The sequence below is a fragment of the Marmota flaviventris genome, chromosome 19 (assembly GCF_047511675.1).
Source record: "Marmota flaviventris isolate mMarFla1 chromosome 19, mMarFla1.hap1, whole genome shotgun sequence".
Classification (NCBI taxonomy): Eukaryota; Metazoa; Chordata; class Mammalia; order Rodentia; family Sciuridae; genus Marmota; species Marmota flaviventris.
In genome coordinates this window covers 27,974,842-27,998,190 of record NC_092516.1, presented here as the reverse complement: position 1 = coordinate 27,998,190, position 23,349 = coordinate 27,974,842, and the positions used below count along the sequence as shown (strand labels likewise).

The 23,349-nt window shown below is 52.4% G+C and overlaps 1 protein-coding gene across 1 annotated transcript in view; it reads left to right on the top strand.

The window, feature by feature from the left end:
* Fkbp6 (FKBP prolyl isomerase family member 6 (inactive)) overlaps positions 1 to 23,137 on the top strand; it is a 31,067-nt gene extending 7,930 nt beyond the window's left edge. Inside the window, exons 8-9 of the mRNA XM_027948699.2 lie at positions 490 to 582; positions 23,062 to 23,137. Coding sequence (XP_027804500.2) covers positions 490 to 580 — 91 coding nt within the window. The 3' untranslated portion in view covers positions 581 to 582; positions 23,062 to 23,137. The remainder of the gene's footprint in view (positions 1 to 489; positions 583 to 23,061) is intronic.
* Positions 23,138 to 23,349: the final 212 nt, after the last annotated feature.

The following is a 23,349-nucleotide window of genomic DNA, read 5'->3' as shown; positions in this document are numbered from 1 at the left end:
AGATTCTCTACTCCTCTTAACATTCAATAGTCAACCCAGCTACTCAAACCTTTCTTGGCATTGAGTCTGAGGTGTGTGCATCTCTTATATTTGGATTAAATTGTTGTATTTTAGGCCTTTTAAGACCTTCCAGAAATTGACTTTCTGAAGCATAAAAATATCCTCTCTTGTTAGATGTGGAAGTTTTGGACCCTGACAGTTCCTTAGCAGAAAATCTCAAGATAAGCTAGAAGCGCTGAGTGTGAGGGGTCGCGTGGCAGGACTTGGCCCAGATCCCCATGTGGAGTGGCTGCAGCCTTCATGGCTGCCATCTTTTCAAGTGGTGGCTTTGTGTCCAAGGCTTCTAGACAGGCTGTGACCCAGCCCCTCCAGCCTCACTTGCACCCACCCCTGGTTCAATTTAAGGCCTGTTTTCAGCGTTTCTGTACCTGAGCAGAGAATTCCAGCCACCAGGTGTCACCTCTTACAAACTCTGTATTCTCTGTACAGCTATTACAGGGACTACACGGACAGAGAGAAGGAGATGTGCCACCGGATGTTTGCCCCTTGTGAGAACAGCTCCACAGCAGGAGAGCGCTGAAGGTAGTGGAGAGGACTGGACGCGCAGTCACCTCGGCTCTCCCCCTGTGCCCCCCAGGAATGGTGGCCATGCACCGTTGAGTGTGGAGGGGGAGGAGGAAAGCACCTGTGGCAGCTGAGGACAAAACACACCGTGGTGAGCCTTCTCACAGAGACGGTCACCCTGGGAAGATTAGCAAGACTTGGAGGTTAAATCTGTAGGTTTATTTGGGAGGCTGTGAGCTTTAACACTTCAAAAAAAAAACCTTTTTTTTGTGATGGGGGGGACACTGGGGTTTGAACTCACTCAACCACTGAGCCACATCTCCAGGCTCTTTTGTATTTAAATATTATTTAGAGATAAAAGTCTCACTGAGTTGCTAAGGCTGGCTTTGAATTCCCGATCCTCCTGCCTCAGCCTCCTGAGCTGCTGGGATTACAGGCCTGCGCCACCGCACCTGGCATAAGTACATTTTTTTTCATGTTTTATGTTAAATTCTCCTCGTGGAGATAAAGTTTTATTAATGTGACAATTTTGCTGGGCTTCAAAGCAAAGAATCAGGCTTTTCATCTGATTTTTCCTAAGAATTTGAAAACCTCCAGTCTCACTTTGCCTCTGATGCAGCTCTAAATTTGATGAAATCTAGGCATTGAGGTGGGTAGGGTCGCGCTGTGCCTCTTAAATTCTAACAGAACTGGAGATTGGGAAGGTGCTGGAACCAACAGCAAAATCTGTCCCAAGCACAGAGCTCCTGACGTAGCAGCCCAGGGTAGGTGGCGCCATGGGGACATGAGATACCCTTCAGGGCTGGTCTGCTGTTACTTAGGAAACTTGATGGAAACAAAACCACCTGCCTTTAACATCTGCTTAGCTGGGCAGATACCTCCCTCTCTTGAGAGAAGTTAAACAAGAGCAAGAGAACAGCTGTGGAGCGGCTCTGCGCGGTGGATCTAGCCTTTGTCGCTGCCTCCTCCGTCTCTACAGAAGCAGCGAGAGAGGGGAGGGCGGAGAAGAGGCCCCTTCACCCTCCACGCTCGCATGCGCTCCGAGCCGCTGGTCTACCCTGTGAGGTGCCACCGCAGGCCTCGGGTAGACATTGCCTTCCTCCTGATATGCCCTTGTGACCCCAGCCTGCAGGTCTCCTGGGAGAGAGGCCAGAAGATATTTGGCTTTGTTAATGTCCAGGACAGAGGTGGCCGTTTGCCAGATAGTGCATCGGGATCCAACAGGTCCTGCCATTAGTGACTATCCTGTCCTTCCAGGGCCCAGCCTCAAACCACATCTTTGGATACCCACCTGGGCGACATCCTTCCTCTCCATCTTCTGTACCTGCCACGGCTCCTTAGTCTAAGAATTTGAGGCTGGTGCTATTTAGGTGGTTTCTTAGGTGTTGCTTTTTGTGTGTGTGTGGGGTGGGGGTAGGATGGATACCAGGGATTGAACCCAGGGCTTCTTAACCTCAAAGCCATATCCCCAGCCCTTTTCATGTTTTGAGACAGAGTGTGAGTTACTTAAGGGCTCACTAAGTTGCTGAGGCTGGCTTTGAACTTGCGATCCTCCTGCCTCAGCCTCCTAAGTTGCTGGGATTGCAGGTGGGCCACCTCACTCTTGGTATTCCTAACTGAAGTGTTTTATCTTGGCAGCAAAGTGACCATATTTATGGCTGAACTGGCAATTGTCACATGCCCATTGTTGTTAAGGTTGTGACTTATGTCAGCTTTTGTTGTTGACAGTCTCCCTGCTCCCTGTTTTCTATTGTACTTGTGGCCTTGCCAGTCATTTAAAAGAGGCTAAAACCATGATCATCCTGATGGCCTTGTCTTAGCTGGGCCGTTTTCAGTTGTGTCGTCGTCTCTGATGCTGGGTGTTCCTGACTTGGTGAGGTTCCTTCTGGTGGAGTGAGTGTCCTCTCAGGTGTGATCTCTGAGCCTCTGATTGAAGAAGGCTGGTTTTTTTGAGAACAGAGACCATGTCTTTTTGTCTTTATATTTTGTAGCTCTGGGAATGGTGCCTGTGACGATTGGCCCTGGTACGTGGTGGTTGCACCAAGTGTAAGATGGTCAGAATGGTGTGCCCCTCCTTTCCAACATATCCCGCAGGCTGCAGATTCCCATGTCAGCTGTCAGGATTCTTGGTATTGCCAGTAATTCTCCACCGTCATCCAAAAAGAGGGTTACTGAAGGGCACCTGGGAGCAGCTCACAGACTCTAGGCAGGAGTGTGCATAGTACCCGGGCATGTGGAGGCCAGGCAGTGCTGAGGGCCTCGGGGACTCGGCCCTTCTCTCTGCCTCCTCCTCACCCGCAGCTAGGGAGGCCCAGCTGTGCACACCCCACACCTCCCTCCTCTTTCTGTACCCACCACAGCTCCAGTTGGGAAGCCCCGAGGGGGATCTGGCCTGGCCTGGGCAGGTGGAGTCCCAGGAGCGTCCCCTCCCCAGGACCAGTGTGGGTGGGAGTGACAATATGCAACACGGTGGCACAGGAGTGGAGGGCATGGGCAGATAGACAGAAAGCCGGCCTGCTCTCCAGGCAGCACCTGGTCTTGCTGGGTCTGGCAGGGGACCGTCTGCCAGCTTGTGGTAAGGAGTCTGGCCACTCCTGGTGCTAGGAGCTGAACAGTGGCAGAAACAGACGAGTCCATGGTGGTGGCCCTTTGTCATCTCCCTCAGGACTCGAGGCCCTGGCACACACTGCCAGCTGGGAGCTGGCTTTGGGTCATCACAGCGGTCAACCTAAGGGGGTTTTTCTCAGAACATCAGAAGACCTAGAGGTTTATAGTGGACCCAGAGCAGCTTTTGATAAGCTGCTTAAGAGTTGCTTTTCCTATGGTTTGCGAAGCACTGAAGGTGGGGCTCATGGGTTTGTGGGACCATGGGGAGACCCGCCAGCAGGCATTGCCCAACAGCAGAGCTGCCTTCCCCACAGCAGCCTTGATTCTTTCTGGGCCCTCAGAGCTGCCAACAGAGTTGGAAACACTTGGAGTGGTGGTTAACATTTGTTCTAGTCCTGTTTCTGTACCTGTCACCATCTGCAATTGGAGTTTGTGTGATACTCTTCCTGTCCTAATGTGCTAGTGTCTGAGACCTTCACAGTCATTTAATTGTGTTTGGAAAAGACATAAAGGATGCACCATAGCTATTTTCATCTAAATGGTGAGATTTGTTTTGTGGTTTCCCAAGGTCAGAGCAGTAAGCAAACACCATAGGAAGACGAGCTTGGCCTGCTCAGAGGGTTTACTAGTTAAACGTCCTACCATGCACGGGGGGCACTTCCCAACATGGGGAGCACTCAGAATTGGACCCTCCACTGTGCTCTCCCAGGGTCGGTCGTCTCAAGAGCACCTGTTAGGTCTGTCTGAACAGAGCTAGAGGTCCCCTGTGAAGTGGGTGATGTGTGAGATTAGATGGCCTTTCCGGTCATTTCCATTGAACATTTTACTGTCAGGTTAACTTTGAAGGTGGAGGGTGGCAGCTTTCATCCTTAAAATCCTTCAAGCAGTGGTGCTCCCCTGCAGTCCAGCTACGTGGGAGGCTGAGGCAGGAGGACTGCTTGAGCCTGGGAGTTCAAGGCCACTCTGGGCAACCTAGCAAGACCCTGTGTTGTGGGGAAAAGTCACACCAGAAAAGGAAATGGGAGAATCCTGGTTTGAGAGCAGGTGGGATTTGTTGCTGCCTGTTCACGAGGCACAGCTGCAAAAGGATCTTGGTCTTTCTTGCTTGGCCACCAGTGGTAAAGCCATCAGTGACCTCTTCCGCTGTCTGTGGAGCTGGCTCTCTTCAGATGCTGTCTGGAGCTGTGTGACCCATAGAGAGAGGCCCCGTGCTGCGCCTGCAGTCCTGGGGTCTTATAGGACAGAACCATCAGCTAAATCACAGGGAATGCAGGAGGAGCCCCGTGAGCTGCTGCCCTGGTGGGAGGGAGACTCTGCTTGCCCATCAGCAGTGCAGGCGTGGCTGCCGTGCCCAGGGCCTGGAAATGGCCTGTGGTAGCTGGGGGAAAGAACTGGAGCTAATTTTTCTGGGAGAGAGAAGCTGTAAGGTATAGGTTAGCCAAGAGCTAACGGAAGGCAGGCGGCACAACTAGGAGCCCAGGGAGGCGCTGCTGCACTAGAAGTGACTTGGGAAGCTTTCCGAGGAGCCGCCAGGGCTGCAGCCCTCACAGGCCACCCTGTGATGGCCCCACGGCTCACCTGAGCCTGGCTTTCATTCTTTGGGTTTGTCATATTTTGTTTTTGTTCTAGATTGCTTTGAGAGCATTACTACAGGTTCATTAAGGTTTTTCCCCAGTTTATTTTTATTAACTTTGGTCAAAATTTTTACGTGTCATACTTTATGTGCCAGGGATTCTTTTGCACGTGTCATGTGGATCAGTGTTTTAATATAATAGCTCCCTGATGCAGAGGAGGGTCTCTACAAGGATGAACTAGACACGAAGGGGCCAAGTAACGTGCCAAGGTGACAATGGCCAGTAAGCGATAGAACCCCTGAGCCAAGCCCTGCCCATTTGGCCCAGAGCCAGCAAGCTAAAACTCCTGTACAGAAGGGAGACCAGATTTGCCTTGTAACTGTCCCTTCTGGGGAGTCTTCTGCAAAGCTAAATACTGTGTTCATGCTGACATTTTTTGGTTTATTGGTTTTAGGTGTTATCTGTTGACTTCCTGCAATCACATCGTACCATCTCTTTCCTTCTTGCCACTCTTGGATTAGTACAGCGCAAATTACATTCCCATCCTGATGTTTTTAGTTCATAAACTAAGATTTTCCTGTGCTCTGCTCTGTATGAGAAGATTATTACTAACTTAAACAAAAAAAGCTGTAGTTTCTAAAGAGTTTGTTTTTCCAATTACCACCCCCCCCCAACTGTTTGCCTTTATCGTACGTAGCCTTATCTTTTTGAAAACCCTGGGGCCATTCCACCTGCGAAGCCCTTCCTCCCAGGACTTCTCTCCTGCACTCTCATATTTGTCTAACCTGCAGACGGTTCTCCAAGCAGAGGCCCAGCTGCTGTCCACCACTGCTTTGATCTCCTGCGTGGAATCCACTATTTCCTGGATCCCTTTTCTTGATTTACTTCCTTGTTCTGATACTTCGAAGCAACTTTGGAAATTGGGTATATATCTGAATCTGTATATCCAAGAAATTGTTTATTTTTTTATCCTAGAAATTAAACCCAGGAGTGCTCTACCACTGAGTCACACCCCTACCCCTTTTTATTTTTTATTTTCAGATAGTCTGGCTAAATTCCTGAGGCTGGCCTCAAACTTGCCATCCTCCTGCCTTGCTGGGATTACAGGCATGCACTACTGCACCCAGCTCAACAAATGATTTCTTAGGCCTTCACACGTGATTAAAAACATAGAGCTGAAAGCTGAGGATTGTCTCCCGTGGCAGCACACTTGCCTTCCTCGCACAAGGCACTGGGTTTGATCCCCAGCCCTGGGGAAAAAAAAAAGTGTGTGTGGTGTGTGTGTGTGTATATATATTTATATATGCATATAGATATACTTGTGTGTATATAGGGAGAGTGCACCATGAGAGCACAAAATAGGCTTTGGGGTGGAAAGAACCTTCCTTCCACTTAGAATAGCCCCCCATTTCCCACTCAGGCCTCCCCTTCAGGTGCCTCCTGCTAAGGGCGCTCAGGCTTCTTCCCTGCTCATGGTTCCCACGTTTTCCCTTTAGACCTTCTCACTGAGGACAGTCTGTTTCTGGGTAGTAATCTGTAAGGAGCCTGGTTCCCCCCTGGAGTTCCTTACTGTCATGTTCTGGATGTTCTGTCACTTTGCGGCAGTGCACGCAGCTCCTCTAGCTGAGGACCTGGCTTCCAGGGGTGCCTCAGAGCCAGAGGCTCTCCAGTCGCCCTTTCTAATCGGGTTTTGTTTATCCCTGTCCTCTTGTCCTGAGCATCTGTTGGCAGATGTGGCTCCTCTGCGGATCCTCTGTTCTCTTAAGTTTTCTGAAAATATTTCCATGCCCTCGCCCCAGGAATCGTACTTCATTTTCCAGGTCTTCCAATTTTCATTTCAGCAACCAGTTCTTGGCTCCGAGGGCTCTTGTCACTTTCCTTGTACATGGTCCACTCTGCCTCCTCCTAGTACTATGAAAAATCTCAGTTTGCAGCCGCAGAGAGTGAGGTGAGCAGTTGGCTTAGCGACTGTCATGTAAAGCCAGGGTTCCTGGCTGTGACCCCACCCGTTTTCCTCCCTGTGTAAGAAAACACAAAAGTCCCTGTTCCGTGTCCCAGGGTCAGCATTGGCCCTTGGGGAACACCTGGCTCCTGACACAGGCTGTCCCGCGCGCTCAGCGCTGGCTCTGCTCCCCGACTCCAGGCAGTGCAGGCTGTCCCCCACAGACCCTTGCATGGCCTCAGTTGTTGGCCAGAAGAGCTCACAGAGCTGCTGTTACCTGAGTTCGAGGCTTAGTGTAAAGGGTGGGGCGAGGGCTGGCGGAGGGGTGGGCAGTGTGGGCGGGTCCTGGCACCTGCGTGTCCGCTGCGCTCTGAAGCCCGTTCTTGGAGGTCTGTGGTGTCTTCCTGCAGTGGAGTAGATTATTGGCCATTGGTGATTGACTCAGCCTTCATCCTGTCTCCCCTCCCTAGGTACATCCCTCACTAACCACGTGGCTGGTTCCTTGGCAACCAGCCCCTAACCCGAGGTGTCCAGGAATCCCCAGCCACCAGTCGCCTCATTTGCAAACCAAAACAAAACCCTTTATTACCTTGGAGATGCCAAGGTTTTCAGGAGCTGTGTATTAGAAAACGGGGATAGATCCTGGTGTGGCGCACCCTGCAGTCCCCAAGGCGGGAGGATCACAGGTTTGAAGCCAGTCTCAGCAATTTAGTAAGGCTGTAAGCAACCTAGTGAGACCCTGTCTCAAAATAATGTGGCTCAGTGCTTCAGTGCCTTTGGTTCACTCCCTGGTACCCAAAAAAGAAAAAACAGAAATGGAGACCAATTTTATTTATACTTTGAGTTAGGGTCTTGCCAGGTTCCTCAGGTTGGCCTTAACCCCTGGGTTCAAGTGATCCTCCCACCTCAGCCTCTCAAGTAGCTGGGACTATAGATGTGCACCTGCGTACCTGCTGAAACGTATCACTTATTTCTTCTGTCACATCCCACCCCCAGGCCCTAGCTTTGGGCTGCTTAACAGCGAAACAGGGACAACTCAAGCCCTGTCCCTAGTCTCCCATTCCGTAGGTGGCGATTAGGCTGGTCTTCCCTCCACTGGTCAGACTCTAGGAGCAAAGTGGCCTCCAAAACCCACCTCCCCCTTTCAGACTGTAACTGAGCTGACGCGATGTCATCTCTGGCTCTGAGCCTCGGTGCAGATGCTATGTGATTTCTTTCCATATAAACTCTCATGCGTCTCTCTCCCCTCAGCTACTGGTCCTCTCTTCCTTCTCACCCAACAGCGCCACCCGTTGAGGGGTCGCTGGGTTCCCCCAGGTGCGGATCCACACTGCAGGCCGCAGGGCCAGGCCAGCAGAGGCCTCCCCTCTGTGCTGCTGTTGAGGTGGTGGGGTTGTGAAGGTGCAGAGGGTCCAGGCCACCTGGCTCTGGCTCGTTCTCTGCAGACAGGGTGGAGACAGCCGGCCTTTAGGACTCTGGCGTGAGGCTTAAAGACACAGGGATGGACTTCCTGCTTGGAAATCACTGCTGCCAGCCCTAGGTGTTATGGTTTAGACCCAGTGTCCCAGCAGGACCACAGCCCTGGTCCTGTGCCGGCTGTCTCTAGTGGGATGGGGGTGAGGTGACTGGGGACGAAAGAGGAAAGTAGTCCCTGTGGGATGCTTCCTGTTGGGCAGCCACCCAGCAGGCGGAATGGTTCCCGGCATTTGTGCCTCAGAGCACAGAACAGGGTCCAGCGCATCCCTGCGTCGCTGCAGTTCCCCACGTCCTTGTTTCCCAGGCCCAGGTGGCACCTCACACAAACATGGGGCGTTGCTGCTGTGGCATCCAGTCGCCTTTCAGCCCTGGGACTGCTCCCTCGGGCACCAAGCTACCCTGTGTGCCCGCACCTCATCTTCCCATGGCGATCTCCTCCTGCCTGTCCATGTGGCCAGGGCCACAGGTCACTGCCCACCAGTCCGTGAAAACCCAGACTTAGAACGCATGGCGTGCCATCCAGCTCTCCTGTCACTGCTGGGAAAGGGGACTCAACAAGCTGGCCGCCGGCTTGGTTTGGCCTTCCCCCATGGACGCTGGCCCTCCCGACAGCGAGCACCTGCAGCCCTTTGTTGCTCAGTGCAAGCTGTTTGTAGGGCACTGGTGATGCCAGAAACTGGCAGCTCCTCAAGTGCTCCCGAGTCAGTCCTGGCAGCACGGGCACTCTGCTCCTGAGTCCTCCTCGCCCTCGCAGGCAGCATGATCCTGCAGAAGCCGCTTGAGTTCTCTAGTCCAAGACCTGATCGTTGTCCCTAGAAAACCTTAGGAGTAGTCTTATGCCATAAGTCCCAGACTGCTCCACATAGGGGTGCAGCAGAGTTTGTCCTCACGGGGTGCCAGCTTCTGTGTGGGTTTGGAAGGCTTTCTGGTTTGCATTTAGAGAATCCAGTTAATACTGCCTGAAGGACAGGTCTACAGTGCCAGGTAGGGGCCCATCCCCTGGTCAGATAGTGCCCGTCCCTGTCACACAGCTAGGTCAAGAAGGACTCAACCGCTTAGCTGACAGTTCCCCTGCAGACACATCCCTCAGCCCCGCCCTCACAACTTAGCCCCGTCAGGACTTTGGTAACAGGTTTACAGTAGAAGTGATCCCAGGCAGAGGGGCAGAACCACCCCCCCACACACAAACACACACTCCAGCTTCCACATCGACACAGATCTGATGTCCCTCCACCCTGCCCCACACTGCTGGATTGACTTAAAGCCGAGCTCAGTAATGATTTGCATCCATGAGCACTTCCCTAGGTGTTATGGTTTAGACGAGGTGTCCCCCAAAAGCTCATGTGTCAGATTATGCAAGAAAGTTTAGAGGTGAAATGACTGGGCTCTTGGAGCCTCAACCTGATCAGTGCATTAACCCACTTGAACGGGTCAACTGGGTGGTAGCTGAAGGCAGGCAGGGTGTGGCTGGAGGAGGTGGGCCACAGGGGGCATGCCTTTGGGTTTGTTTTATTTTTGGTACCAGGGATTGGATCCAGGGGCCTTAACCACGAAGCCTCATTCCCAGCCATTTTTATTTTTTATTTTGAGACAGTCTCTCTGAGTTGCTTAGGCTTTATTAAATTGTTGAAGCTGGCTTTGAACTTGTGATTCTCTTGCCTCAGCTACTGGGATTACAGGCATGGACCACTGTGCCCAGTGTGGGGCTTATGTTTCGTCCTTACTGAGCAGAGCTCTGCTTCCTGATTATCACATCCTGAGCTGCTTTCCTCTGCCACACACTTTTGCTGTGATGTTTTTTCTCAGCCTGGGCCTAATTTTTTCCTCTTCTAAGATTGTTCATGTCCAGTCTTTGGTCATAGCAATGAAGAAGCTGACTAAAACGCCAGCTCTCCCTGAGGACCTGCCTGCGTGTTTCCTCCTGTTCCCCTGAGTGCCTGACTGTTCTGTGTGGTGGGCTTCTGCCAGCGCTTGCTTTCTGCTGCCATCTCACTTTTAGAGAAGGAACAGGAAAGTTGGGCAGCAGCTCTGCAGACCTGGGCAGGCTTCTCGGCAGAGCGCCCAATGCTGAGCAGGTGGGAGCCAAGCAGAAGTTCTGTTTTGGGCTCCCAAAACCCAGGAGGAAGGAGCTTGTTTTGAGTGGCAACCGCTATGCCAGCTGCTGTTTCCCCAGCTGGGTTTTGTTCCTAGAGCAGTGGGTATGGTGCTGCCTGACCTCATCTGCATTTTGCCCCTTCCTCGTGGAATTGCTGTGGCTTTGTTGGCACCTGTGTTCATGCAGATCACCTGCCGGGACTGTGCCCTCTTACCTCTGTTTGCTCCAGAAGCCCTTGTCTGTGAGCGATGGATACCTTTTACGTGACTGTCTCACCTTCCCAACAGCTGATTTCTCGCAGGTGGAGGAAGAGACTCAAGAGACTGAGGGCCTTCCCTCTGGTGTCTCTGCACAAGTGTAAACAGTGGCATTGTTTTCATTAGATTTTTAAAGTATTTGGAGCTTTAAGTAGCCTCAGCTGCTTCGCTGGGCTGCATGACCCTGCTGGCCGGGCCTTTACTCTTCTTTCAGATATTTAGGGATCTCCCCTCCTCTCAGCTTTCCATACTTGAAGCCGAAGCCTTGGTACTACATAGAGTTAAGAAGAAGGGCCATGTCTCGACAGCCTAGGGGAAGGGCCATCTGAACAAACTGTATAAAAAACATGTTTTCTGGGAAGTCAGAACAGCTCCCCAGACGCCCAGGTGGAAACGAGGCCAGGCCGGGGAGAGCCCGTTAGCTGAGATTCTGGAATGTAGTCCTGGCTGGGAGTCGGCCCAGTGTGAGCGCGGGAACAGCGGACCCACAGAGCCGGAGGCCTCTGGGGCCAGGTTCTCCTGTTCCAGAATGGCCTTCCGGTGTCCGGCCTCCTGGCCAGTTGCCAGGAGCCCCAGGGCAGATCATCCTGTCACAGGATGTGATTGGATCTAGATGGGGAATCTGTTTTATCCCCTTCTTCCCGAAAAGATTAAGAGAAAACTCTGAAACCTGCTATTGAGCCTCTGAAGATGTTCCGGTATGCAGTTAGGCTCGTCTGTGTCCTTACACATAATGACTTGCTGGACGTGTTTCTGCAGCGTGACCTGTGACCCCCACACCTCCACTCTCCTCCTCACAGTGCAATCCTCCAGGAGAGCTGGCCAGGCCACTGCGTTGCCAGGTGAAGGCCACTCTGTTTCCCTGCACGTGTTAGACATGGGCTCTTGATCTTCGGAGGCTGGGAGAGGCCTTTTCTCCAGCACCGGAGGTGTCCCCAAAGTCATCCCTTTGTTGTCTGCTCTGAATGCCTGCACTTAGCAGGCTGCCTCCGCAGCGGCCCTTCCTGGGAAAGCCTTTCCGAGGCGTTTCTTTGGCCCTTCACCTTGCTCCTGCTCTTGGCAGCCCTAATGGGCCCACAGCCCACCTCCCACTGAGCCGTGCTTTGTGGACCTTGGTTCTTTGTGGGTGAGGGATCAATGAGGCCATTATTATTTCGGAAGATGACTAGGTTTCCTTTCTGATCTTCAAAGTGAACAATCACGGAGGTGTCCTTTGTGGTTTGTGGCAGGGTTGAAAAACAGGGAACGTGGATTCTCAGTCTTAGGTCTCTGGCTGTGACAGTAGCCAAGTCATTTCATCTTTCTGGGCCTCGGTGTCATCATCTGTCACTCAGGGTCATGCATGCTTGTTTAGGGTGTGCTTCATTAAGGCCATCAGATGTCGGCTTGGTCTGTTTTTAACTTCGCGAGTTTGTTGTCAGCTGCCAAGCCCTGCCACCAAGCATGTGTGACCAGTCTGGATAAACCGGCATCTGGGTAAGTAGTGGAAGGAGTAAGCCTCTGCAGTAGGAACTCACCAGCAAGTGTTGTGGGGTCGTCCAGGGGAGACTGTCCTAGCTGTCCCGTTCTGCAGGCTGTCAGCTGTGCCCTTGTGACTTCCAGTGGTAACATTACTGGCTGCTGCCTTGCAGGCTCCCCCGCAACCCAGAGCAGCCACAGATCCAGGAAGAAGCTGAGGTGACCAGAGTGAGCCTGAGAGTCCCAGGAACCCAGAGAAGGTTGCAGGTCCAGCAGGCTCAGGGGTGAAGAAATCCTCTATGGACAGACGACAGGCATGTGCTCACCAGGCGGAAGGGATGCGGTCTGTGACAACATCCACAGCTGTCACTGCTGGCACCCCAGTCTGAGAGAACAGGAGGGAAAGATGTGGACGCAGGCCTCTCTGTGCAGTGCCCTTGGCCCTCCCGAGGCCATGGGGCTTCAGCTCTGTGCTGAGCTGGGTAGAGTGAGGTGAGGCCGCTGCGATCCTTGGCTCATGCCCCTCGTCTTCAGGCAGCGCCTTCAGTCCCGTTTCCCTCCCTCTGTCCTCTCTGTTTCTGTTGAGAGGGCTCCTTCTCTTCCTCCGACACTCTCACCTCTCTTTAGAAGGGTCTTCCTGGTCACATTGGCCTACCAAGGTCACCTAGGGTGAGTCTCGCCTCACAGTCCTTAGTCGCACGCTCTTGCTGTGTTGGGTGGCACGTTCAGAGGGCAAGGCCGTGCCATCAGTGGGGCAGACCCTGTGCCGCACACCCACTGTGTGCCGCTGTCCACTGGGAGCTAAAGGTGCATTCTCAGCTGCCCCCACTTGGCCGGCCACGGGGGGGCGCCATGGCGTGGCGTCCACACTCTGCCTCCCAGCCAGGATGTGTGGGAGACAGGCCAGAGCCAGGCGGGCGTGCTGCTCACAGGCAGGACAGTGCAGACAGTGGGCAGGGGCCAGGGGCTGTTTTGGGTGACAGACTCAGATATGTTGGGGTGGCCATGTGAGGGAAAAGGATCCAGACACCCCAGACTTCAGCTTTGGCTGTTCGTGGAGCTGCTACCAACAGAGGGGGGTTGAAACAGCAGCTTTCACTCTTGGGCCTATTGAACTTGAATGCCTGTGGGCCACGTGGGTGGAGGTGACCATCAGACAGTTGGAGAGGAGCTGGGGGTCAGAGAAGGGGGCTGGCTGGGAGGAGTGGGAGCCCAGAGGAGGACCAGGCATAAGCTCCCGAGAGCGAGCGCCACACGGGCCCTCACAGGTGGGAAGAGCCAGGGGGCTGAGGATGCGCCTGGGTGTGCTGACACAGAGTCAGAGGGGACCAGAGCCAGGGAGAGCCACCATGGACACTGAGAGACTGGAGCAAGGGTGTAATTGGGTCTGCTTGGTGGGCCTCAGGGGACACATGGGCCACTGACGCGGTGCTGTGACTGCCATCAGCCTCCCAGTGGGGCCTCCGCAGCTGAGAGAAGGACAGAGGGAGGTCCTGGGGCTCTACAGGGTGTCTTGCTTGTGACCTCGGGGCAGTGTGCGAGGTGCTGCTGGGCTGAAGCCTCCCGATGCCTGTGGCTGGCCGGCAGCCCGAGGGCCTACCAAGCCCCGTGCTGTGGACCACTGTCTCGAGACCCTGTCAGGAGGAGAAAATGGTGGGCGGCAGCTCGACACATGTTTTAAGTGACAGCCGTTGGGGTGAGCTCATGATGCTGTGGTTTGAGGACCGCAGGGCCATGCCGTGGGCAGCATGTTGATGCCAGAGGGTGGCTCCAGGGAACCACTCGGAGGTGGCTGGCTGTGCCTGGGGTTCTGGTGCCCGACTCCAGGAGAGGCCAGGGCTGCAGCCATGGGAAGACCACACTCTGAGCGGAGAGGGCCCCAGCAGGGAGGCTTCCGGACCATGGCAGGCAGACAGTGCAGAGCAGGCCACCAGGGAACCAGGGCCACGCTGTGAAGGTGGGCTGAGGGGGACCCAGCAAAGAGAGCTCTGGGACCACAGGCCAGAGCGTCCATGAGAGTGCAGGAGAGGGCCCGGGCGCCAGAGGCTCCCCCTCAGCTGGGATTATGCCCAGAGTCTTGGGATTTGACTGGGTAGGCCGTTTTGGGAAAGGGGACCTTAAATGGTTCAGCGAGGGCCTATGATTCTTCAGGTTTTTGATTTTTTTTGTTTGTTTGTTTTGTGTTTTTTGGTTGACATTTATTATTTAAAATGTTTATTTTCTGGGATTTTGAAGAGGGATTCATGACTTTCGTCTGTATTTGCGAAGGGCTGAGTGGCCCTAAAAGGTTCCAGCGGCATCTCACCGGATGTCATGTGCCTGTGCTCTCTGGGCGGCTGTCACAAAATCGCAGGGAAGTGGTGTGTCCACTGACCACTGTGGGAACAGAACCCTGCCCCCTGCCCTGATCCTTAGCTCTCTGTCCTCAGATTTCCAACTTGTGGCTCCAGGTGACATCACTTCTCTGCCATCTCTGTTACATTTTCACACTCTTCTTTGATTACTGCTCATTATTCTGTGCGATGACTGCAGACACTGATCGTATCACTGCTTGGGCTTCTGTGTGGCCTCCTCTGTGCTTTCCTGAGCCCTGGACGGCTTGCCCAGCCTCACCCTGTTCAGCTGGAGCCCCCGATGGGCCTTTGTCTGCACCCCGTCTCCTCCCATTGTCTTCCAGGTCTCTGGGCTCCTGGTGACCTGAGCCAAGGCAGCCTTTCTCTCTGACTCTCCGCCTCTTTTGCTCTGTGTATTGGGTTTGCAAAATGAAATGCGAGCTTTTCTGCTTTGATGCCCTCTCATTCATGCTAATGTGTTCCTTTTTATCAGCTCTAATTTGAAAATTCAACTAGTGGAACCTGGTAACAGATCCTGGCATCTGCAGGAACCTCATAGGTTACCTTCCCCACCCACCTTCACGCGCCTAGAGCTTATTTCTAGAGTCATTTCAAGGGACACAGACTAGATTGAAACTGTTTTCCTCTTGCCACTTGTGGCCATTTTCAGAGCTCTCCAAAGGTGAAGGGGACAGCCTGATTGCGTACCGTGTACTTGGGAGCTCTCTTTGGCAATATCAGCTTTTTGCTGTGCTCTTATCTCCAGGGTTTTTGTTTTGTTTTGTTTGTGATACTTAAATTGAAATTACAAAATTATTGCTTATAATTTAAAGCAAACAATCAACAAAGAGACAGTGAGTCCCGGCCCTGGCCCAGGCTCCAGAGGGAAGCACCAGTGACTTTTCAGATGTACCCTTTTACAGTCTTCTGGAAAATACTCAATAATGTTGAGTGTACATTTAATTTTCTCCACAAATAGAATTGTATTCTTTTTTGTTTGTTTTTGGTTCTGGGAATTGAACTCGGGGGCACTGAGCCCCATCCCCAGCCCTATTTTGTATTTTATTTAGAGACAGGGTCTCTCTGAGTTGCTTAGCGCCTTGCTTTTGCCAAGGCTGGCTTTGACCCTCCAATCCTCCTGCCTCGGCCTCCTGAGCCACTGGAATGATAGGTATGCGCCACAACACCCACACGGGGCCATGTACTTCTAAGTTCATGAAGATGTGAAGAATGAACTCATTTTTCTTTTCCTTTTTTTTTTAGTACCAGGGATTGAACTCGGGGTGCATTACCAATGAGCTGTACCTCAACCCCTCCTTTTTTTAATTTTTTTTTTAAGAGAGAGAGAATTATTTATTTTTGAGTTTTCGGCAGACACAACATCTTTATTTGTATGTGGTGCTGAGGATTGAACCCAGGCTGCACGCATGCCAGGCGAGCACGCTACTGCTTGAGCCACATCTTCAGCCCCCTCTTTTTTTTTTTTGAGATTAGATCTCACTGAGTTGCTGAGTCTGGCCTGGAGCTCGCCATCTTCCTGCCCCAGCCTCCCAAGTTGCTCTGACTCCAGTCAATCACCACCACAGCTGGCTAAGAATTCTCTACCTCGTTTTTAAGAAGTTCGGTCCCTCTCTCTGAGGGTATCCTAATACTTCAGCAATGATTGGTTGATGGGTGAGACACTGTAGTGATCATCCCCACGCCTGAGTGTTGTCGGGTGTGTGTTCAAGGTCTTGTGACCAGGTGACAGTGTGTGAATTTCCACCTGAAGCAGGCATTTCTCAGTCTATCTTGCCAGCACTCATGGTGTCCAGCGTTGTCACCGTCACCAGCATGGTGCATCTGGAATAGGGTCTCATTAACAGCAAGGCACATCCCCGAGTGAGCACCTTGTCCCTTGTTACGGAGTGAGGTGTGCTTTCTGTAAATTGCCTTATCTCTGTAACCGAGCACCTCTCTGGGTCTTTTTTCTTGAGAGTTGTTGGGGTTGCAGCAGCAGCTCCCCTGGGCTGCCAGGGTCTGAGGCAGGCAGGGGAGGTGGGCCATCGTCTGCCCATGGCTGGCATTTGTTGCTTTCTGCGGATCACGAGCTTGCAGAACTGCAGCTGATGGCTCTGGTCGCACAGCTCTCATGACTGCAGGGCTGCCACTTGTCACACAGTAAGCATGGTGCTGGCCTCTGGTTGAGAAGAGTTCTGTTTAGAAATCATGTTAAGGCTCTCATCAGGATGGTTTCAAATGCCTTCTCGCCACAAAGACGAGGCTTTCCCTTTTCTGGCCTGCTGTTAGGGGTCAGCTGTGGGACACTGTGCATCTTCCACTGCTGCCCGGGCGGAGCAACCTCCCTCCTCCGAGCCCCACAGGTCTCTCCTGACCCCATCCCTGGGGGACTCTGGAGGGAAAGGCCTCTGAACTGAACCGAGGAGGAAAAACTGAGGCAAGGGAACCACACCTGCCCTTTCTCCTCTGGCCATTTGGTATGGGGGGCGGGTTTCAGACTTGGAGAGCAAATGAAAGGGGAGCCAAAGAGAGGGGCAGCGGACAGAAGGGCAGGTGGGGCTGAGGTCAGAGGACCCCCTGGGCAGGGCTGGGGGTGGAGGCAAAGGTCGCTTTGTTCAGGCTCACATTACCTTTCCTGGGACTTCTGATCCAGTTTGTGGAGGTCGGGTGGTGAGATGCGGGTGTGAGGGGCCTGGTTAGCCCTTCAGATATTTTCATTTGTGTTTCCTTGATTACTAGTAAATCTAAGCATCTTCTCATTAATTTATTTTCTATTTGCATTTTTCCTTTTTAACTGACAACAAATGTCTTCTGTTTTAATACTTTTAAAATTTTATTTTTTGTTAAGATCTTTAAGATATCAGCAGTTTACTTTCAGTCTTAATTTGAAACCACAATTTAACTTTTATTCAAATGTCTAAAAATGTGGTACCAAAACGTTCTGTTTACTGACTTAAAGTAGCACATCTCGCCCTGTTAGCCAGCTTTGCATTGCTATAACAGAACAGCCCAGAGGAGAAACTTGTAAGGAGGAAAGGCTATTTGGACTCAGTTTTGAAGGATTCATTTGGTGGTCTGTTGATCTGTTGCTTTTGGACTGGTGACAAGACACATGGTTGGGAGCACATGGTTAAGGCAGCCTGTTCACTTCGCAGTGGCCGGGAAGAGAGGAAGGGGCCAGGGGCCCGATACCCAATTCAAGGGCCTGCCACCTGCAACCTCATGTCCTCTCACAAGGCTCCACCTCCTACCAGGAGCCTCACAGGCTGGGATCAAGCCTTCAACACAGGGACCTTTGGGGAACAATCAAGATGCAAACTGTAGCCTCCCCTGACAGTGGCTAGGGCAGTGCAAGGCAAGCTGGTCACCCTCACTTGATGCTACAGCAACTCTTGTGCATCCGCACAGCATAGCCCCGCCGTGGGCAGTGGTATGATCCAGCGCCATTGGTGGTACAGTAATCAAGTTGCCCTGCATTCATGTGCCGCTGGGCCTCCCACTCCCTGGGTTGGGCTCTGTCACTCAAGCTCCCGTCCTGAATGCTACCAGTCCCCCTGGAACCAGGCTGGACCACAGTTACACGTGATCAGAGGGAACCTGAGTTTGGTTTGGGCCCCCAGGCTGGTGGTTTCACTGCGTGATTGCACCAGACAAATTGACGTGAGATGACTGTCGGCATGTTGTTGCTCCGACTACTCAGGGTCACAGGAAAGGACTGACACGTCTGCCCTCTGGCTCCCGGGTGGTCCATCCCCATCCAGCCACTCTGTGGCTCTGCCCATGCCATTCTCTTCTGGATGCCTAACCACATGGCAGATGCAGCTGGCTTCATGGCAAGGTGGCCCTTGTTCCTGCCCTACCATGTCCTAGCCATCCCCACTCAATGGATGGGGACTCTGATGACCTGGAGCATGCTATATCTTCTGGGACCCACCGAACTCAGCACCCTGACTCACAGCTACTCCCAGCGACACCCAGGGAAGGCTCGAGAGGCCTTGGCAGGATGAAGACCTTGTCTCCAGAGCAGTGTGGTCTGGAATCACACTCCTGTGACTCAAGGAATAAGTCTAGGGCAGGAAGCAACCAAACAAGCTGGAGTCAGCGGCTTCAGAAACTTGGCCGTAGGGAGGTGGGTAGGTGTGCCATGTTAGCAGGAGGGACACCAGACGCTGGCCACCAGCAGAGATGGGGGGCTTTGCTCTGCAGGATGCTCATGTGTGTGGCCTCATCCTTCTCAAGATTTCGCAGACGGGGAGGCGGAAGGTTTCATGTCCTCATTCACTGCAGTGTCCCTCAGCACGCAGGGCGGGGTCTGGCAGGCAGAAGGCCCTCAGGTATTTGTTGAATCAATGTTGGGTCGTGTGCAGCAATTTAATTGTTATGGAAGTTAATTCAGGACTTGATGGGTTTGGGGTTTTTTATCTTGGGCTCTACCGGGGATTGAACCCAAGGGTGCTTTACCATTGAGCTGCATCTCTAGCCCTCAAGTTGTTGAGGCTGGTGTCAAACTTGTGACCATCCTGCCTCAGCCTCCAGGCTGCTGGACTATTGCAGGTGTGTACCCCTCGCCCAGCAGGTGGATACAAAGCTTGGAGGTAGGTCACATGGCCTGTACGCCACCGTGCCGAAGGCCGTCTTGGGTGCCTCTGTACAGTTGACACTGAACTGTTCAAGGAACGTGACTAGTTGCTTTCTGGACATGCCACTGTCCATCTACTTCTGGTGCCTCCCTGACTCCTGGGCAGTGCTGGCGCTGCTACGTGGCACCCGTGCGCTCTGGTTGCTTTGAATGAACCACGCGTCTACCTCGTGCATCTGCAAGCCCAAGCTTCCCCATCTGGTCCCCGGGAACATGGCAGGGTGATGCTGTCCTCCTCTCCCAATCCTTGCTCCTCGAGGTCTGTAGGCAGCACTGCTTCTCCACTCGGCTGTAAGTAGCATGAAAAAAGGACCGAGGCCAGGCTGCCAGCGTCCATTCCTGTTTTTTACTGGCTACTTGTAAGTTAAAATTCAAACTGCCACTTGTTACTACAGTGTCTACATCTGCTGGCGATGGCTTCTGAATTGCAGTGGCTGCAGCTATTCTGTATACAGAATGTCATGTCCAGATTTCTTGGCCTGTGCCATTTCTGATTTGCTTCTGTGCTTCTGCACCAGGCTTACTAAGGTTGCTTTCCTCCAGTGCCTGGTGCTCAGCTGTGCTGTGCTGAACCTCAGCCTGCGGGCAGCAGATTCTTCTACAGCATCGCAGACGCCTTCTGTCCTGGTCACTGTCATTTCAACACATAGGACCCAATCCTATTGTTCTGAAAAACTTGACCCTCAGGGTGTGCTCAGACTCCCACTGCCTGTCTCTGGCAGTTTGCACAAGAGGGATCCGCTCGCCCACCCCTAGGTCCACCTCTTCCTTCACCCCACCAGCTGCTCTGGTGTGCTGGGGAAGGAGAGCAAGGGGAGAGGGCGCTCTTCCCAAATGAAGCTGAGTCGCGCTCTCAGTCAAGATTGCCCCACGGCTCACAGTGAAGGGCCCTCTGCTGAGGTCTCCCTGGGGTTCATCCAGGTGGTGGCTCTAATCAGGGGCCTGTGAATGAAGCGAGCTCTTCTGAACTCCGGAAGGGTTCCCTTGCCTAGCTCTCGGCCCCTTTCAGGGAGCTGTGGAGGTTGGCAGGGTGATGCCACCCTGTAGAGCCCCGCTCCTTGCCCGTCAGCTGGCTGTTTCTCCCCAGCCCCTCTGCCCTCTGTGGGCTGGCGTGCTCATTCCTCTGGGTGGTCTTCAGCCTGCTCCTGCTGGATTGCTGACATCCCCCACCCCGTGTCGACTGTTCCCTTTGTAATGTTACTTGTGGGTGTGTTATTTAATTTCAAAATATTGGGAGATTTTCTGCATTTCTAATTCCACTGCGGTCAAAGGATATAATCAGTGTGGTTTCAGTCCTTTTTAATTTACAGAGGATTGCTTTATAGACCAACATATAATCTTATCTTGATTTTTCTATATGCACTTGAAAACTATGCACTCCAGAGTTGTTGGTTATGAAGTTCTGCAAATGTCACTTGGGGTAAGTTGGTTGATAATTGTTCACATGTTATATATCCTTTTTGAAACAAAATTGTAGTTGTAGATAGAATGCCTTTGATTATTTTTATGTGGTGCTGAGGATCGAACCCAGTGCCTCATACCTGCTAGGCAAGTGCTCGGCCACTGAGCCCTGCCCCAGCCCTGTATATCCTCTGTCTGCTTGTGCTTTCAGGTTGACAGAGGAGTGTTAAAATCTCCAACTCTGATTGTGCTTTTGTCCATTTTTCACTGTTCTGTTAGTTTTGTTTCATGTATTTTGGAGCTCTACTGTTAGATGCAGCCTTAATGTTATCATCTCAGTGAATTAACCCTTTTATAAAATGTCCTTCTTAATCCATGATGACATTACTCTACCGCTGATAGATAAGACCATGCAGCCAGGCTTTGATCTGAAGGGAGCCCCTCTTCCATTCCACTCTCGTTGTTTGCGTTGTACAGCTTTCTCCAGCCTGTTAACATGTGTAAGGTTCATCTTATGAACAACATGTATGTGCATCTTGGGTTTTTTTAATCTCAATCTGACAATCTCTGCCTTTTAATTGAAATGGTCAAACCATTTACACTTAGTACAAGTATTGAGTGTAAGTGTGAGATCGTCACAGCTTTCTTTGTCTACATCTGTCTTTTGTTCCTTTTTTCTTTTGGATTGAACAGTTTTGGTTCATATTTGTTTTCAGTATTCCATTTTCTTCTGTTGCTTATTAACTATAGCATTATGGATGTTTTTAGTGGTTGCTCCAGAATTAACAATATGAGACTGTTTTTTACGATAGACATCTTTAACTTTGCACAATCTGACTTCAGAAAATGTGACTCCATCTCTCATATGACATGAAGACCCTTACTAGAGTGTTCTTGCTTCCATTTCCCCCATCCTGTTGATCTGTTGCCTACCCCAAAATTTAGTGACTTAAAACATCCATTTTATTCTCTCTTGTGATTTTGTAGGTTAGCAATTTGTGCAGGGCTCAGTGGGCCTGGCTCCTTAGTGTGCTGTCATGAGCTGGGTGAGGCCGTCACCAACCCGCTCCCCGCGCTTCTGCTCAGTGCCCCTGCAGCCAGTCCTCCTCAGAGCTACTGGGGGAGCCTTACAACAGCGGCTTTCTCCATGAGAGCCCAGAGAGAGCCTGAAGTCGTTCCTCATGCCCGCGTGCTCCTCGCGCTCCTCATGCTCGCCTCTGTCACTCCAGTTTGGTTTCCCAGCTTTCTTGCCCTCTTCACATGTTCCCAGCGTTTGACCTTGGCACTGGACGCTCCTATAGCCCAGCGAACTCTTCTGACTACTCAAGGCCCAGGCTGCTATGTCCCCCTCACCAGGATGTCTTTATGGTCATTTTATATTCAGTGGCAGCCATGCTACTCTGCATCCCACGTCCTGTGTATTTGTCACCTCACGTGTGTTACGGGTTTGTCTCTTCATCTCTCTGTCCCCCTAGAAAGATCCATAAGGTGGTGGTGACTTTGATACTTGCACATTTCATTTCACTGGGGTGTATTTTATAAACTACTGTGAAGGCCCTTTAACGAAGTCTTAGTGGGAGCTGGAGCTTACCTTACGGAGGACCAGAGGAGCATGGCACTGAACACAGGGACCTCCGTGATGCTGGAGTTCAGTGAGAAGCCACATGGAAACTCTCAGTGACTTGAGAGGCTGAGGATCACAACAAGTTCAAATCAGCCTCGGCAACCAAACGAGGCCCTAAGCAACTTAGCAGACCCTGTCTCAAAATGAAAAATAAAAAGGACTGGGGGTGTGGCCCAGTGCTAAGTACAATTCCCAGTACCCAAAATGTTTTAAAGATGGAAATAAATGTGAGTGTGCGGGGGAAATCATCTGGAACAGTTTCCTCTCCTCACCTCAGAAACTGCCCTTCTGCGAGAAGGGAAGGAGGACAGCACTTTCTTTACACTTCCCAGCCCCACCCCAGCACAAAGCCAGGGCCCAGACACCAGCGCGGGAAGGGAGGGGCGGTGGAGCAGCGCTGTGGGCACCAGCGCCCGCAGGGCTCAGGGAGGTCCAACCTGGGAGAGCGGGCAACAGCACCCGGAAAGTTCAGGTGTGCTGGGGTTTCACTTGCCTGCCCTGCACGTGGCTGCCAGATGGGGTCAGGGGTCCTGCACTTAATAGAGGAGGAAGCCAAGGACTACGACTTGCCCAGAATCAGTCTTCAGGTGGGTCCAGGAAGTGGCGTTCCTGGGGGCGGTTGAGAAAGACTAATGAGTCCTGACCGCAGCAGAAAGCAAACACTGGTCAGTGAGGAGACTGACCTGATGACCTCCAGGGGTCCTTGCTGTCCTGGTTTTCTGAAAGCGGGTCCTGTGATGGTGTTTTTTTAAGCTGTAGATGGACATGACACCTTTATTTTAATGTGGTGGTGCGGCTCAAACCCAGTGCCTTACACAACGGTGGCCCCTAGGTCCTGTGGTCTTGAGCTGGGGTTTCAGAGCCACCGAGTCCGTCCATCGGCAGCTGTTTCTGGAGCCATCGGGTGGGCTATACAGTGAGAGCTTCTGACTCCTGCCTCCCGACCAGCTGGCATCGGCCATGCACGTCCCTGACCCACGACCTGGTTCCAGCTCCCTCCACACACGGGCTGGGACATCTGGGAGTGTCCCATTGTGGCTGTTAGTCACGGGATCGCTGGGAGCTGTCTAACTGCTGTGTTTGATTCCTAGACCCTTCAACCGGTGCAGGAGGAGGGTGGCTGCAGTGGTGTCACCGCTGGGAGGCTCCTGAAGACGACCTGGGCTTCCACAGGCCCCAGCGCAGCGCCCGCTCCTGCCAGTGGAGCATGGCAGCTCCGGACAAGTAGAAACGGCTGCTTTTGGAAAGGCAGCTTCTTGTTTTTTTCCAGTAGAGTTGGTCCTTGGCCCTTCTCCAGCCCCAGCCCCTTCCGGCTGGCCATGTCCCTGGGTATATACAAATAGAGATGGCTTTGTGTGTTTCGTTAGGTTCTCTGTTTT